The sequence below is a fragment of the Neophocaena asiaeorientalis genome, unplaced genomic scaffold (genome assembly GCF_003031525.2).
Source record: "Neophocaena asiaeorientalis asiaeorientalis breed wild unplaced genomic scaffold, Neophocaena_asiaeorientalis_V1.1 scaffold265, whole genome shotgun sequence".
Taxonomy (NCBI): domain Eukaryota; kingdom Metazoa; phylum Chordata; class Mammalia; order Artiodactyla; family Phocoenidae; genus Neophocaena; species Neophocaena asiaeorientalis.
Window position 1 is genome coordinate 96,506 of NW_020172172.1, and position 18,066 is coordinate 114,571.

The window sequence follows — 18,066 nt, forward strand, 5'->3', positions numbered from 1 at the left end:
CCATGCCCAGGCCTTTTAATGATGTTAATAAATCACGTGGTGAAATAACACACAATGGTCCATTTTTATCCTGGGAAGTAATGAGGAGCCCAACATAAAGGAGGCTGCAATGTGCACCTGTAGAGGAGAAGTGGGGCGGGGGAGGGCAGTGCTGGGGCTTGCTTTCTGGAGGGAGTGGAGCTTGCTTATTGACACCTCTACCTCCCAACCCAACCCCAGGGATAAATTACAGGACATGTCAGCATCTTAAAGGGAGACAGGGAGGCACCCCTAGAGGAACCAACTGGTTTCATTTTTAGAGTTCTCGTGGGGTTTTCTTCATCTCATCAGTAACTTTGAGCCGTTCTCTTTCTCATTCTGTCTCCAGCCAAAGGGGTTTCGGCGTTACTACAGCTCCCCCTTGCTCATTCATGAACAGTTTGGATGCATTAAAGAAGTTATGCCCATTGGTGAGTTGAGGCCCGGTGGGCTGAGCTGGGTTTGGAGCAGCAACGTCAGAGCTGATGGCTGCTCTTCTCCCAGGTCCCGATGCTGCCGTACCAGTGGGGGACCGGGGGCGGGTGGCACTCGTTTGGTGGCTAATTGGGTTATGGTTGTTTGTTTTGCTGGAGGAGAAACTTAAGGTGAACCAAATTCTCCAGAAATTTTTGTCCTCTCCCTGATGAAGCTTCAAAGAACCCAGGTCCAAAGGCCATCAGCAGCATGGCAGAGTGGAAGGAGCATGGAGCCTGGCATCCCATAGACCTGGGTCACAGCCCAGCTCCTCCATTGACCAACTGTGTGTCTGAACAAGCTACTCAACCTGTTGGACCCTATACGATGAAAACAGCAATGGCTGCTTTTCATAATTTTTTGTAGAAAATAGATATACATTATAGACCAACGCTTGGAAGGAGCTTACTGAATATTGTTTATTCTTTAATGAGGAAAAGATGTCTTATATTTTTAGGTATTTCTGGCTTGAATATATTCCTCAACAATATCCTTCAGTTCCATTTCTTCTCCCTTTCTGAAAATCTCTACATTTACGTTTGCCCTTTGGTGGTGGCAGGGGGAGCAACTTTTAAACTAGAAATTTACAAACTGGAAAGTTTTTAATTAGAAATCCCAGGAAGCCTGGTAATGTCCAAGTCTTTCAAAAAGGTTGCCTCCTACTGCAGACTTTGTGTCACGAGACTTCGTACCCTGGTGAGCAGGGCCTTTCACTAGAGGAAATAAAGCTGGGAAGAACCTTGGCACTGGAGTCCAGCGGGTGGATAACAAAGAGGAAAACCAGTCAATCAGCAAAGCTTTGGGAGCAGAGTGGGCTGAGTGCAGTGGAGGGACCTGGGAAATGGGCACAGGTCGTGGGGGGAGCACGCGAGGAAAGTTGACCACAAAAGCTCCATTTCCCCAGGGGTAAGAGGGTCTGTTGTGCAGGACCTACTTTTCGATGCCGTTAACCCAGGAGGTATGATAGGTGGTTGTCTGTCCCGACTGTAATATGAGGAAACCCTTCTCTCAGGTGAGCTTTCTCTTCTGCTGCAGCCTGCGGCAATAAGGTGGACCCTGTCTATGAGACCCTCCGCTTCGGCACCTCCCTGGCCCAGAGAACAAAGAAGGGCAGCTCCGGCAGCGGCTCCAGTTCACCTCACGGAACCTCGGTAATTGTCCTCTTCCTCCCTCGGGCAGTGTGGAGTGCGGGTCCCACCTAAATGCATCAGGCGGTGGGGGGTGGGGGGGAGTCTCTTGGGGGTCAGGCAGCCTTTAAAGGGAGCTCCAAGTGCCTTTGGGCCACTAAAGGTTAACCTTCTGGGGCCAACCCCCAGAGATCCTTTTACTTTCCTCCTAAAGACCACGCTCCTGGCCTCAGGCTCATTGACTCTCTCTCCCTCCCCCTCCCACCACTAGTAGCTTATCCGCTGACACATAGAAAGGTTCGACCCAAACAAGGGGCAGAAGCAGAGAAGTCCCAGCTGTGTCCAGTTCTCCTTCCAGCTACATCCCAGTTCAAGAATACAGCCATTTCTCACATCTTCTCAGTCCTCTCTCTCTAAGGCAAGATGCACCCTTTGATTTCTTTCACACAAACACTGCCCTCCCCGGAAGACGGGGGTGGCGTGGAGGCGGGGCGCTTCCCTCCATGTTTCACACACCCTCCCAAGCACCTCTCTCCTATGTTTTACCTGATCTAAAATGAGTGTTGTGTGCGTCTCTGTGACCTGTGTCATCATCCTCTCTCTGACTGTCCCAACCAAAATTTCTGTGAATGCCCCAAGATGCCACACAACTCTGTAGCAGAGAGAAGGCTCCCCAGAGATGGGCCTGACCTGCCCGCATGAGCAGCAATGTCTGCTGCTGCGGTTCTGAGCTCTTGCTCACCACAGCAAGGAGACATCCTGAGAAACACTCCGCGGGAGACAGTGAACCTTTTCGCCTCCACGTTTGTGACTGATGCTATGAGCAGAAAGACCATCACAGGCATAAATAAGGGATGTCCAGTCTGCTTTCGTGTCTAAGACAGCTTTATTTCTGGCAATATCTCGATCCTACAGACTGGTTTTAGGGGCAAAAAGCATAGTTTGTTCAATGTCAATGACATGTTCGTTCATCATAGCCCACTTATACTTCCTGGCCCTGGTTCCATGCGTAAATATTTCTTGAAATTTTGCTCTGTGAAGGCTTTGTTCTGAGAGCTGCAGGGAGACAACGAGAGCTGCAGGGAGACAAAGACAAATGAAATTGTACTTAAATATCTGTCACTTCACGCTTTCCCCAGAGTCCAAATTGCCTCAGTGGAAGCAAACAGAAACAATTGATTGCTACTTTAACATGACTCTGCTTCCTTCCTGCAGGGTCGGTAGTAATGAACTTCAGCGTCTTGCCATCCTGGCAGTATTGTTATATCCTAAAGCGAACATATTCCCACATAGCAAAGGTTTATTTTCTTCCAGGGCTGTAGAGGCATTTGCTTTACATTGTTGGGAAGTTGCTGCCTGGCTGTTTCTAAATCGTTAGGTTTCCTCTCATGTGCTTTCAAATGTTCTAGAATACAGAAGGCTTGATGGCTTTGGGAAGATCAGGAGAAACCACATTCGAAAACTTTCTAGGAGTTGGTTAGCTAGTTTAGGAATGATCTTCAGTTTTGTAAGATTATATTAACATGATAATAGCAACTTCTATTCAGAAATAGTGAGCTTCAGAGGAACAGGGTACAAGTGACTTAGAGACCCTGTGACATTTTTTTTTTCTTCTTTCTGATGTGTCATGAAAGGAAGAATGGCTGAAATAAATCTTAAAGTTAAATTGTAAGAAAAAAACAGTCTCAGGAAGGTGGTACTAAAGTACTCTAGAGCTGATGAGGAGAGTTAGGAAGGCAAACTTGTTCCTCTCTAGTAAGATATAAATAAATTGTTTTACAAATATGGCTCTCCTGTGAGGTCCCCTAAACTCCTCTTTTAAAGAGGTGAGAGATGCACAGATAGAAGTAGAGCAACTGACCCTTTGAAAGAGGCCATCTGTGGTGTAAATGTTTAATGACCAACGAGGGCTGGACCCTGATTTGTAGCATTTGCCAATTTCCATGGTGTAAATACTCCCACTGTGGCCAATTTCAAGCTACCAGTGTGATGACCCTAAAGGCTCTCACCAGCCCACGTGAGCTAGTCCAGCTACACTGCTGGGTGAAGCACAGTGCTTAAGAGATGAACCTAGAGAATGTTATGCTCAGTGAAATAAGTCAGACAGAGAAAGACAAGTACTGTCTGATATCACTTATATGTGGAATCTAAAATATAATACAAATGACGGATATGCAAAACAGAAACAGACTCACAGATATAGAAAACAAATTTATGGTTCCAAAAGGGGAAAGGGCAGGGAAGAGGGACAAATTAGGCATATGGGATCAACAGATACAAACTACTATACATAAAGTAGATAAGCGGTAAGGATTTACTGTATAGCACAGAGAATTATAGCCATTATCTTGAAATAAGTTTAATGGAGTATAATCTGCAAAGTACTGAATTATTATGCTGTGCATCTGAAACTAACATAATATTGTAAATCAACTATACTTTTAAAAAAAAAAAAAGAGCATGGGCTCTGGAGACAACACCAGGGGTTCAAACCCCAGCTCCACCACTTACGAGCTCTGAGACCTCAAGCTGAGTTCTTGATTGTCTCTGGGCTTCAGATTCCTATCTGAAAAATAGGCCTATCAGAGGATTACTGTGAAGCATAAATGAGATGATTCATACAAAGTATGTAAAAACAGCACGTGCTAGATGATTGGTAACAATTAGCTATTTAGAGTGCTGCTTTATTATTGTTGTTGTCATTTCTGTAACCTAAATTCTAACTATGACCTCTCTTATACACAAGAAAGGGCAGAATTTGTTATTACAAAAGCAATTACTTTTCGCAGCAATGGAAATGGCATTGAACTCACACCTAAGTCATGCACCCCTCAGTAGTGCATCTTGTTCTCTATAACTAATATTTAACACTCACCTAGAAAGAGCTGTAGTTCTCCTGACCATTTTAAGTGACAGGATGTGAGCAGGAATTCTGATTTCTCTCTGTCTCTTCCCGGGAAGTAGCCTAACTGTGGCCTGTGCATATAGGCACTCGTTCACCTGTCATGTGCCAACCCCAGAGCCTGCTCTGGACACTGGGAGGGAGGGACAGTGCCCGTAAGAGAGCACACAGCCTCTGTGAAGTTAACCAAACAGACAGAAGAGCAATGATGCGATTCTTAAGACAGTGTCATGTAAATTCCACCTTCGCTCTTCTACTGGTATCACAATCTCTGCTCAGTCAGCCCCTGAAATGACATTGCTCATTCCACTCTGTTCCCTCTTTTCAAGATTTCAGATCTTGTCGAGGTTCCTGAAGAGGCTGACGGGCCAGCAGGCGTGTACGGCCTACGGAAGCGTAGCAACAGCGGTAAGTGGGGGGTGTGGGGATCTAGCACCGCCCAGCACAAACGGGAATCACATCCGTCATCCAGGTCAGCAGGCAGGCACACCTGACTTCCAGGCCCCTCTCTCTGCCAGCTCTGGAATTCAATCCGGGCAAGTGTTTGATATTCTGGAGGGAAACCGGGCATAATCACTGGTGGATTTCAGTGATTTGGCTATAACATTCCCTAAGTTCTGTCTTCTGAGTTCTCATGCCATAAGGACATAGAGGTCCTTCCAGGCCTTTCTGTTAACACGTCACTTCCCCCGCTGACCTACACTGGATAACAGAGCATCCCAGAGAGAACCAGTCCATGCTACACCGGAAGTACTCCAGGTGAGGGGTGGTGCCGGGGAGTGTGGGCCTCACCTGGGCTCCTTCCCAGCAGAGATAAATAAGACTCAAAGACTGATCTGCACAGTCTAGCCAGACATTCTTTATTAATATCGTTTAGTTTGCTAATAGCATAAGCCCTTCTTATAATAATTTCTAGAATACTTATTAGATGCTAACTACATGCTATTGCTTGCTAACATTGAGAAAGAACCTCCTCTTAAACCAGAACTTAAAGAAACATAACCAGCACCTTATGCCTGAGTCTCGATGAGCCTCTTGATGTCAACAGCTACTTAATTTCCACTCATTTATCCAAAAACTATTTATGAAGTATTTACTACCAGCAGCAAAACTACATAGGTCACAAAGCTGTCCTCAGGTCACTCATAACCCAGCACGGTTGCAGGTCCTGACCTGCATTGTTACCTTGGGCTGAATGCATTCTCCTGGCAGAAGTTATCCCTTGAAGCTCTAATACCCACAGGTGAAACACCACCTTGGACAGATTTTCCACTTGACTAAATGTCCCTGCCATTTCCAGACTGGAAGCAGGACTTCTACATCAAATACCCCATAGCTGCTTTGTCAGCTGCTGTCTTACAAGGTGTCACTTCACTTCCTTAGCTCTAGGAATCCATTCATTCTCTTCTCTAGTTAGGATGGGGCCTCTGCGATTCCCTCAGGCAGTGCCCCATGACCCTCCTTTCTAAATAAGCATCAGCGTCCATTAGGACCCCCTTTGCCAAGCCCACCCACAGCTGCTAAAGCACACTGCTAGGGTAAGAAGTCTTTGGCATCAAATGGGGAAAACACTACTTTCAGATCAGTGCAGACATCCGTCAAGCACTTAGCAGTGCCATTAGAAAGACAAATCAGAGAGTGCCAGCTGCCAGAGGACCTCGTGGCAGAGCAGGACCTGCTCACTTCTGCAGGTCCCTGCAGGACCTCCCAGCCCACTTCTGTCCAGCATTGCAGATCCAGCAACTGAATTTGGTGAGCAGCCCTGGAGTTTGTCAGTATCGTAGGACCAGACTCACCAGAGGCTGGAATGTAAGCCAGAGCTGCATTTCAGTGCTGCAAGTCTGTCAGCTGTTCTGTCCCCTGAGTCTGAGTTCTGCCTGCCTTCTTCCCCTGACACTTCTCACCAAATCGCAGGGGGCATCCTCATCATTAATCGCACTGGACGTATTTGGTCCTTGGCCCCTCCTTGCTGTGGAGGTAGATGCTGGACTTCACTTAGTGACCATGTGGTCTTCAAGAGACCTAGCCTCTCTCTGCTTCAGTCACCTCACCTCTAAAATGAGGATACTAATAACACAAATCCATAGGGTGTTGTGATCTTTAAATGAGATAACAAAGGTAAATACTATCTGTACACTGATGACTCTAAAACTTCATTCCTAGCCTTAGGCCTCTTTGCTGCCTCTGGATGCCTGTAGCCTACTGGAAACGGCCATCTGAATGGAGAACAGGCATCTTCAAGTTAACACACCCAAATGGACTCTTGATTCCCTCACTCACCCCCCACCCCCGCCTACCGAAACCAGCTCTTCCTCAGTTGCTCCTGCTCTGTTGTAGGAACGCCATTTTACTAGATGATCAGGCCAAGACTTTTGGCATCAGCCTTGACACCCTTCTTCTCACGCCTCTTATCCAGTCTGTTCGCAGATCTTATCTGCTGCTCTCCAAAATCACACCCAGCATGGGCCCACATCTTCCCTCTCTGCCTCCACCACCCTAGTCCAGATTTACGGATGCTGTCGCCCATTCCTCAGTAGCTGAGGTCTCTTTTTGCCCTGGGAATTTCTTCACTCAAAAATGGTCTTCTGGGCTTCCCTGGTGGCGCAGTGGTTGAGAGTTCGCCTGCCGATGCAGAGGACACGGGTTCGTGCCCTGGTCCGGGAAGATCCCACATGCCGTGGAGCGGCTGGGCCCATGAGCCATGGCCGCTGAGCCTGCGCGTCCAGAACCTGTGCTCCGCAACGGGAGAGGCCACAGCAGTGAGAGGCCCGTGTACCGCAAAAAAAAAAGGTCTTCTTAGGGTTTTTATTATGGGAACAGAAATACACATGGGCACATTTGTTGGTCTTCACCTTTGGCTTAACTGCCAGAAACTCCACTGGAAGCAAGGTCATGAGCAGAGAGAGACTCATCTATCTAATACATAGCCTCAAAATGACAAAAACTCAAGGAGAAACAGCTGTATTTAGGGATCATCAATATGAAGCACCATTGCTATTAATGAAGTCATCGTCAGGTCACAAAGTGTCAGAGATGCAGCCTAGAGCCTCACTAATCCACATGTGGCCCGTGGACCAGCGGTCTGGGCAGAACTTGAGAGCCCGTTAGAAATGCAGAATCTCAGGCTGCCCCAGACCTGAAAAATCAGAATTTCCATATGGACCTGTGATTCATATTCTTGTTAACGTTTGAGAAGCCGGATTAGAGGCCATTTAGTCTAACCCCTCTCCTCCAATATACACACACAAACAGGGACACACAGACATATACACGCAACAAATACTGGATAGATAAGGAAATTGAGACGTGGAGTAATACACTCAAGGACACAAAGTTGATGATTTGCTGTCTCTTTCATGTTAAGGGGCATTTTCACAGTCTTATTCAAAGCAATCTGTTGAAAGAACTTAGTAAGGGATAAACCTCTAAAAAGCTTTGGAGATCTATTAACTATTCCTTTGATCAGCCGTAGCTTTCTTCATGTGCACTCTGAGAAGCAAGAGGGATTAATTATGCATCAGTTTGCTTCAAAACATGTTCCTTTGATTTGGATTTAATGCTCTGTCCATGTAGTTTGAGAAACAACATAGAGAAAACACCCTGCTTATATATAGTCCAAGTTCCCACTCATCGTCTCACATTCTTGGCAAGGAGAGCCTCCGGTTCTGCTTTACCAGCTTCATGTATGTTCTAAAATGTACGCAGAGCACACAGGTATTATTTCTGCCAGCCGGATGTTATGTCAAAATCCTCGAGAAATATTTCTAAGCCCACCTCAGAAGAAGGTACAATTCATACTCATGTCTTTAGTGCTAAGAGTGCAGTCTCTGCTTTCTCTCTTATATTATAAAAGCTCTTGGGCAGGTCTGAGTGTTTCTGGTGGTTGTTTTCAACCCTATTCCTGGGTGCATCAGAAATACACATGGGCACATTTGTTGGTCTTCACCTTTGGCTTAACTGCCAGAAACTCCACTGGAAGCAAGGTCATGAGCAGAGAGAGACTCATCTATCTAATACATAGCCTCAAAATGACAAAAACTCAAGGAGAAATTGACAGAACTATTAGGAAATTGGCATCGCGCTTCATAATGAGAGTTTTTTAACACTCCTCTCAGTCACTGGCAAATCAGATAAACAAAAAGATTCAGTACAGACATGGAGGATCTGAGGACGCACTTGACAATCCAAATCTAACTGACTTTAAAAGGATGCTCCAAAAGAATATATAACTGAATCACTTGGCTGTACACCTGAAACTAACACAATATTGTAAACCAACTCTACTTCAATTAAAAAATAAGATAATATAAAATTAAAAGGACACTCCATCTAACAAATGGGAAATTCACATTCTTCTTAAGAATGTATGGAACTATTATAAAAATTGCTGACGATTCCCTGACAGTCCAGTGGTTAAGACTCCGCACTTCCACTGCAGGGGGCATGGGTTCAATCCCTGGTCAGGGAACTAAGATCCTGTATGCCACACAATGCAACAAAAAAATAAATAAAAATTGCTCACCTACTGGACCATACTGCAAGTTTCACACATTTCACAGAATTAATATGATACAGAACACATCTTTCTGACTACAATGCAAACAAGATAGAAATCAATATTCAAAATATAACTAGGAAAACCCATACTTTAGGAAATTAAAAACATATTTTTAAAAAGCTCATATGTCAAAAAAAGAAGTCATAATGAAAATTGAAATATATTTAAAGCTGAATAATAATGAAAACACTACCTATCACAACTTGTGGGATGCAGCAAAAATTGTGCCTTAGAGTATTTAGCGCTAAAATTATTCCACTAAAAAATAAAAGCTGAAAAGTAATAATCTAAGCATCATATACAAGAAGTCAGAAAAAGAAATAGAACAAACCCAAAGAATGCAGAAGGAAGGCATTAATAAAAACGAGAAGAGGGCTTCCCTGGTGGTGCAGTGGTTGAGAGTCTGCCTGCCGATGCAGGGGACACGGGTTCGTGCCCCGGTCCGGGAAGATCCCACATGCCGCGGAGCGACTGGGCCCGTGAGCCATGGCCGCTGAGCCTGCGCGTCCAGAGCCTGTGCTCCGCAACGGGAGAGGCCACAACAGTGAGAGGCCCGCGTACCGCAAAAAAAAAAAAACGAGAAGAAATTATTAAATGACACAGGTAGGTCAATAAATTCTAAAAACAGTTCTTTAAAAAAAAATTTACAATCACTAATAACTTTTTAAGAATAAGAGAGAGAGAGAGATGAAGCAAAAAGTAATTAAAAAGGAGGAATGTAACAGAGGTTGACAAGAAAGAATCTTATGACAAACTTCATACCAATACATTTAAAACTTTTTAAATGGACAGATGCCAAGAAACTTATCAATGACTGAAGTCTGACTCGAGGAAACAGAAATACGTAGAGAACTTGACTTTGCTTCCAGTTATGTTGGAAACACTCAATATTTTAAGATTTTGCACAACAAAAATACCAGGCCCAGACAACTTTATCCCAGACAACTTTATCAATAAATTCTACCAAACATTTTTTAAAATATATTTATTTATTTATTTATATTTGGCTGCTTTGGGTCTTCGTTGCTGCGCACAGGCTTTCTCTAGTTGCGGCGAGCTGGAGCTCCAAAAGAATATATAACTGAATCACTTGGCTGTACACCTGAAACTAACACAATATTGTAAACCAACTCTACTTCAATTAAAAAATAAGATAATATAAAATTAAAAGGACACTCCATCTAACAAATGGGAAATTCACATTCTTCTTAAGAATGTATGGAACTATTATAAAAATTGCTGACGATTCCCTGACAGTCCAGTGGTTAAGACTCCGCACTTCCACTGCAGGGGGCATGGGTTCAATCCCTGGTCAGGGAACTAAGATCCTGTATGCCACACAATGCAACAAAAAAATAAATAAAAATTGCTCACCTACTGGACCATACTGCAAGTTTCACACATTTCACAGAATTAATATGATACAGAACACATCTTTCTGACTACAATGCAAACAAGATAGAAATCAATATTCAAAATATAACTAGGAAAACCCATACTTTAGGAAATTAAAAACATATTTTTAAAAAGCTCATATGTCAAAAAAAGAAGTCATAATGAAAATTGAAATATATTTAAAGCTGAATAATAATGAAAACACTACCTATCACAACTTGTGGGATGCAGCAAAAATTGTGCCTTAGAGTATTTAGCGCTAAAATTATTCCACTAAAAAATAAAAGCTGAAAAGTAATAATCTAAGCATCATATACAAGAAGTCAGAAAAAGAAATAGAACAAACCCAAAGAATGCAGAAGGAAGGCATTAATAAAAACGAGAAGAGGGCTTCCCTGGTGGTGCAGTGGTTGAGAGTCTGCCTGCCGATGCAGGGGACACGGGTTCGTGCCCCGGTCCGGGAAGATCCCACATGCCGCGGAGCGACTGGGCCCGTGAGCCATGGCCGCTGAGCCTGCGCGTCCAGAGCCTGTGCTCCGCAACGGGAGAGGCCACAACAGTGAGAGGCCCGCGTACCGCAAAAAAAAAAAAAACGAGAAGAAATTATTAAATGACACAGGTAGGTCAATAAATTCTAAAAACAGTTCTTTAAAAAAAAATTTACAATCACTAATAACTTTTTAAGAATAAGAGAGAGAGAGAGATGAAGCAAAAAGTAATTAAAAAGGAGGAATGTAACAGAGGTTGACAAGAAAGAATCTTATGACAAACTTCATACCAATACATTTAAAACTTTTTAAATGGACAGATGCCAAGAAACTTATCAATGACTGAAGTCTGACTCGAGGAAACAGAAATACGTAGAGAACTTGACTTTGCTTCCAGTTATGTTGGAAACACTCAATATTTTAAGATTTTGCACAACAAAAATACCAGGCCCAGACAACTTTATCCCAGACAACTTTATCAATAAATTCTACCAAACATTTTTTAAAATATATTTATTTATTTATTTATATTTGGCTGCTTTGGGTCTTCGTTGCTGCGCACAGGCTTTCTCTAGTTGCGGCGAGCTGGGGCTACTCTTCGTTGCGTTGCACAGGCTTCTCATTGTGGTGGCTTCTCGTTGCAGAGCACAGGCTCTAGGCACACGGACGTTAGTAGTTCTGGCACGTGGGCTCAGTACTTGTGGCTCACTGGCTCTAGGGCGCAGGCTCAGTAGTTGTGGTACACGGGCTTAGCGAGCCACAACTACTGAAGACCGCGCACCTAGAGCCGGTGCTCGGCAACAAAGAGAAGCCACCGCAATGAGAAACCCGCACACGGTGACGAAGAGTAACCCCCGCTCGCCGCAACTAGAGAAAACCCACACGCAGCAATGAAGACCCAATGCAGCCAAAAATAAACAAATAAAGAAATTTATTTTTAAAAAAACATTTGAGGAAGGTAAAATTTTCAGATTACATAAGCTCTTTCAGGACAACAGGAGGTGCACAGGAGGACGGGCAGCAGCATTCTCTAACTTAATTTATGGGACTGGTATAATACCTCAAAATCAAAGGAAGACAGCATGAGACAAAATCGCTGGCTAGTCCCCCTCGTGAATATGGATGCAGAAATCTGAAATAAAATCATCTTAGTGCACTGAATCCAATAATGCATTTTAGAAAAGCAGTGCATAATTACCAAGTTGAACTTATTCTGGGGATGCAAATGTGACTCAATGTCAAATAAGCTGATAATGTAACTTGTACATGACCAGGTTAAAGAAGAAAAACCAAATCATCAGCTTGAGGCAGACATGGGTCTCCCAGGACTGCAAAGTAAAAAATAAAGACAGAATATAGAAAAGGGAAAGAGGAAAGCTCTTTGAGGACTAGCAAAAACTAAAGATTCATTTTGCATCTGTAACATTAGAAAATATGCCTGTGTAATGGACATAGATTTTGAGTGTGTCCATGGGTGAAATCAACAGCCAAATAGATTTTGAGTGTGTCCATGGGTGAAATCAACGGCCAAATTATTTTTAATGAAATGAATTAAAAGTACCAAACATAAAAGGTGTCTGATACATTTTTTTGGTAAAATAGTTACCTTTCTTTATGCCTTTCCCCTCAAATCAAAGTCTTAGAAATAGCCAGAAGGAATGGGTTTTTTAAAAAACTCATTTTTTTTGGCAGTGTTCCAGTTCTGTTTGCAACCATATAGCTGAAAACACATTGGGAGTCACTTCAAGTAATTTTCAGCATAGTTCACAAAATGATACACATTTTTGTGATGGCTAATGGATAGTCAATGAAAAGCTAAAATAATGTGAAATTACAAAATTATAAAATCAGTCAAACTGAATATTGCATGTGTACCTTATGTCATCCCCCTTTTAGATCAATCAAGAATTTTCTAAGATGCTCTTCCCATGTTTCCATTCAAACATTCAGTATTCTTTAAATGTATCCAGTTTTATACTTATGGAATCAAATTATGCCAAGATTTCAGGTAATCACTTAAAACCAGAGAAGAGTGTTGCTCGTCTCTACTCTTAAAACCGGGAAGTTGCGTAGCCAAATATTGAGGCAGACAAGGCCCTTCATTTTCCATTTTCCTACAAAGCCGAGTGCCTCCGGTGACTGCATATTGGCTTCCTAGGGATAATGGAATTGCACCCACAGGCTCTGGAACTATAAACCATGGGCAACAGATGTTTGCTAAGCATCAGTACATTTACTGGGGCTCTTGTTCTGAAGTGTGTTTCCTACATCACAGTTATTGAGTCCATTTTAAGGACAGTGGAGATTGTCGATGCACTAAATGAAAGAGGATACAGAGCTTTCCGTGGTGTGTTTCTCTTCCTCTGCTGGTATCCTTGATCCTCTGAAGGAGGACCAAAGGGAAGACTAATGTGTTTTTTTGTTGTTGTTTTGTTGTTGGTTTTTTTTTTGCGGTATGCGGGCCTCTCACTGTTGTGGTCTCTCCCGTTGCGGAGCACAGGCTCCAGACGCGCAGGCTCAGCGGCCATGGCTCACTGGCCTAGCCCCTCCGCAGCATGTGGGATCTTCCCAGACCGGGGCATGAACCCGTGTCCCCTGCATCGGCAGGCGGACTCTCAACCACTGCACCACCAGGGAAGCCCTAATGTGTTATTTTTGAATGTCAAGTCATCTAAAAGGTAGATTAATTTCAACACTACAACCCTATTGTATAGACTCGGGAACACTTGCTACCTTTTATTTTTATTTAAGGAAGATACATGATGTTGGTCTCTGAGATAATTGTGACTGATTGAACTAGCTAAGGCAGAGCCCCCCATACCCATCAGGGACCTCCCACAGCTGTGTGTGTGGACAGTGAAAACTCCTGCCCGTTGTAAGAAGCCTTTTTCTTCAGCGAAGGCCACAGAGTGGCTGCTTAAATGCAAAAGGCAGAGAATTATGTATTCTAAGAACAAACTAAATGAGAAACCACTATTTAATTTTCTTTCTCAACAGCAGCCCCAATGCATTGACAATAAGAGATTGAGAAAGTATTTTTTTTTTTTGAGAAAGTATTTTGAAGTTTAAAACTAAAGCTTTACTCTGCAAATGGAATGTAGAAATCATTAAGAAACTAGAGTCAAGATATTGAATAGAGATCAAAGAATCTGATACTTGAAAAACTGAATTCAAATGCAGTTAATTTGGGCCATACCTCACCTACCATCCCCTTAACAGATGATTTGATACATTTAACAAAGATTAATAACATGGTTTCTGCTCCTGAGAAGAGCTCTGCCAAATGAGACCAAGCAATGCAGGAGGATGCGTGCTGGCCTGGAGGCCTGTATGAAGGTGTGGGCCTGCAGAGAGGGTGGTGCAGGATGCTCAAGGGAGACGGGGAGCATCACGTGGAAGATGACACGAGAGCTGGGTCACTGAGGATGAGGAAAAGGTGGGGAGAGGTCAAGTCGAAGGTATGGTGCTGGGAATAAATAAATAAAGCTGCATCTTTCAAGCATGTTTCCAAAACATGGTGACTGGATTAATAAAGCTCCTGCTTTTTCTTGTCTCCTTCAGTGTTCACGTATCCAGAAAATGGCACTGACGATTTCAGAGACCAAGCAAAGAACATAAACCACCAGGTATTCATGGATGTCTTGGAAAACAGACCAGACAGGGTCCTTAGATCATTCTGTAGGTCACCACCCAAGTGGGTCATGAAATGGATTTAGGGGGGCCCAGACCAGCATTTTTAGAAAATAATGTATTATAAGGTACATAGCGTAGACAGCATTGAGCAAAACAAATCCTACAGTGCATCCAGGGTGCAAAGGATAAGCATTATACTGTATGCTTTTGTTTCTGTTATGTAGTCACATACAAGTTGATATATGCTCTACAGTGTGTTAATTATATAATTATGTAATATATTATGACAATTTTAAAGTACATAAGTATATATTTATTACATTTTATGGTAATTTACATATGCAATTAGAACAGAATAATATTTCATAAAGTACTTGAGCTTCGGATAGCAGAGCGAATCACAAACAAAAATAATGTAGTTGTGTGCAACTTGTGTTTATGTTTTCTATATATGGCATATATTTATTGTATTATGCATTTAAATGTATTATACAATTATGTATTACATATATAGTGTATACCTATACAACATATAATATGTCACATATTATATAATTTTAAATTATGTATGTTATAAAGCATAAACATTTATATAGGATTAACATTTATGTAGTTAATAATAATAGCTAATGTTTACACAATACCTGTAAGACTCTTGTATAGTGTACAAATTGGGGACACAATGGAATCGACCTCACAGGGCTGTTGTGAGGTTTGAGTATGCTAATCCATGTACCATAATACCTGGCACACAGTAAGCCATCAAAAATGGTAGCTTTTATCATCTTTACTGCAAAGTTTCATAACCAGTAGATGGTGATACCATAACATAAATTAAATCAGTCTAATGCCCAAATCTGTAATTTTTCCACAACATGAATGAACAAATTTCTGGATGAATATACCCAGATCCCTTTGATATGCTAGATACAGAATTGTAGGCTAACTGAAAAAAGTCTATTTTAGGAAATGGAAGTTGTTTACTACTATTCACATGTCTCCTGTCTATAGAGAGAATATTCTCTTGCCTGGACCCACCTTTCGTAAACAACTATATCAAAGAAAAAAATTGATTTGAAGAAAATTGCAGTATTTCTGACAAAGAACTCTACATAAATGTTTCCAAATAGTTTGTGGTGAAATCAAACTCAGCCAGGAAATTAAAAATAAATCTATGTTTGGAACAAAGTATTTAATAACATTTAGGTATTTTAACACTTAAGATCCATACACTGGAATTACATTTAACTTCTCCATTTCCTATTTTCTTTCTTCTCTCTATTTCTTCCTCCTTCCTTCTCTCACTTCTCTTTTATTTTCTCTTTCAGGGACCTCTTTCCAAAGACCAATTACAGATGAACACCTATGTTGCCTTGTACAAATTTATACCACAAGAGAATGAAGATCTGGAAATGAGGTAAAAATATTTTTAAAGGAAAAAAAGAATGAAAGAAAAATTTTAAGTCAGTATCGTTCCATGTGAAAATATATAATTCAATCTGCGCTCCCTCCAAGTGTCTTAGAGCAACGACTGTCAAATGTTAGTGTGCAGGGCTGGTGAACACAGATCGCTGGACCTTATCCCGGGAGTTTGTGACTCAGCACGTCTGGGGTGGGGCTTGAGAATCTGTATTTCTAGCTGGTCTGCAAGTGGTGCTGATGCTGCTGGTCCAGGGACCACGCTTTAAGAAGTGCGGTTCGGGCTTCCCTGGTTGTGCAGTGGTTAAGAATCCGCCTGCCAATGCAGGGGACACGGGTTCGAGCCCTGGTCCAGGAAGATCCCACACGTCGCGGAGCAACTAAGCCCGTGCGCCACAACTACCGAGCCTGCGCTCTAGAGCCCACGAGCCACAGCTGCTGAAGCCTGTGTGCCTATAGCTGTGCTCCGCAACAAGAGAAGCCACTGCAATGAGAAGCCCGTGCACCACAACAGAGAGTAGCCCCTGCTCGCTGCAACTAGAGAAAGCCCGCGCGCAGCAACAAAGACCCAACGCAGCCAAAAATAAATAAATTAAATTAATTAATTAATTAATTTAAAAAGCAGTTAGCACATCGTCACCAGAGCTGCTGCTGGGAGTTTTCATGAAGGTTGAGCAACAGATGCCCTTGGCATCCTGTGGGGTCCAACAGGGAACCAAAAATGTGTACTTAATGCCCAAATTAACACTGATTGACCAATCAAATTAAAACTCTTTGTTCACCCTGCTGGAGACTGGCAGCTCCTCCTGGCTCCTACCCGGAGCTACTTCTGTTTCAGGAACCATCCCACTTCATGGTAACTGAAACGAGAGGACAGGTGAGCCTCAGGGCCCTCACGAGGTCCTTCTCTGGACCACAGTCTCTTCGCGTTTCAGGGGTAGTGTGACTGGAGTCAGTCCTGTGTTCACACCCTACTTGCTGTGTGACCTTAAGCAGTGTCTGAACATCTCATTACTCTGGTTTCCTTACTTATAAACGAATAATAATGACCGTTTCCCCTTAAGGCACTTGTGAGGGTGAAATGAATAAGGTTCCTAAAACATACAGCACCATCGTGGTAAACACTCAGGAACTGGTAGTCAGTAAGGTGTTTGCAATGTCGTGTTCACTGGCTTATCTCAAAGAAAAGAACTCACTCCTTCCCTCCATTTATGACCCAAAACACAAGTAATCTCAGGAGAAGGCTTTGGTGTTTTCCAGTCCTAGAGCAGGATACAAGGGGCTGCTTTTGTAGCCACATGGGCCCTTAGCGATGGGTTCTCTCCTCTTCTGAAGAGCATGGAGAGAGAAATCAGCACAGAAGACCACTTAACTGTCACAGTATTAGGGAAATAGCCTCCATTTCTGTGGCGGACTCCACTTGTCCGAGTGCCGTGTAGGTCAAGTTATCAGTCGCCGATCATCCCTGAAGATGACTCTGGAACGCCTTGTCTCCACCCTGGAGCTCTTTGAACGTTTCCGCATCTCAGGTCTGTGCCATTTCCCCGGCATGGTCCCTCTGGCTTTTGCCTGAATATAGTTCCTCCTCAGTGAAATCAGCCTTCTCTTCCACTTTCCCCAAAGCCCCTTAAAAAGGAGAGAGCTACCAAAAACCTCCATTTAGACCCTGTTTCCTGGGGCCCATATGCCACCGGGGTCAACGCTGGCCGCTCAGCTGCCCCTCCTGGTGCATCACCCAGCGGGACTCCGTAGCAGATGTGGGTGTCCTGCAGGAGTCTGGGAACGCCCCCGCTCACACCCAAGGTCAGTTTTCATTATTCGTCTGTGGTCTGCTTCCAGTTGATTCTTGGATCTTTCCAGGGCAGAGTTCAGGCCTGGTTCCTAGCTCCTGAGATTCCTTCAGACAATTGGGTTATTGTACATCTGAATGTTCTCCATCCTTGAGGAAGAATCACCATGCTGGACTCACTGGCTGGAGTTGTAAACATTACCTAAACAGCCTGGCTTAGGTGCAGCAGGATGAGATGGCATTTGTCAGGTGAAGCCCTATTC

At 43.2% G+C, this 18,066-nt stretch overlaps 1 protein-coding gene across 2 annotated transcripts in view; it reads left to right on the forward strand.

Annotated features, from left to right (window-relative positions):
- The window catches only part of STAC (SH3 and cysteine rich domain), a 103,892-nt gene that overhangs the window by 61,822 nt on the left and 24,004 nt on the right, over positions 1–18,066 (forward strand). The window contains exons 4-8 of one of the 2 annotated variants that reach the window (XM_024756525.1): positions 368–449; positions 1,528–1,643; positions 4,851–4,929; positions 14,524–14,588; positions 15,924–16,012. In XM_024756525.1, the coding sequence (XP_024612293.1) occupies positions 368–449; positions 1,528–1,643; positions 4,851–4,929; positions 14,524–14,588; positions 15,924–16,012 (431 nt within the window). The remainder of the gene's footprint in view (positions 1–367; positions 450–1,527; positions 1,644–4,850; positions 4,930–14,523; positions 14,589–15,923; positions 16,013–18,066) is intronic. The other variant, XM_024756533.1, reaches the window with a different exon arrangement.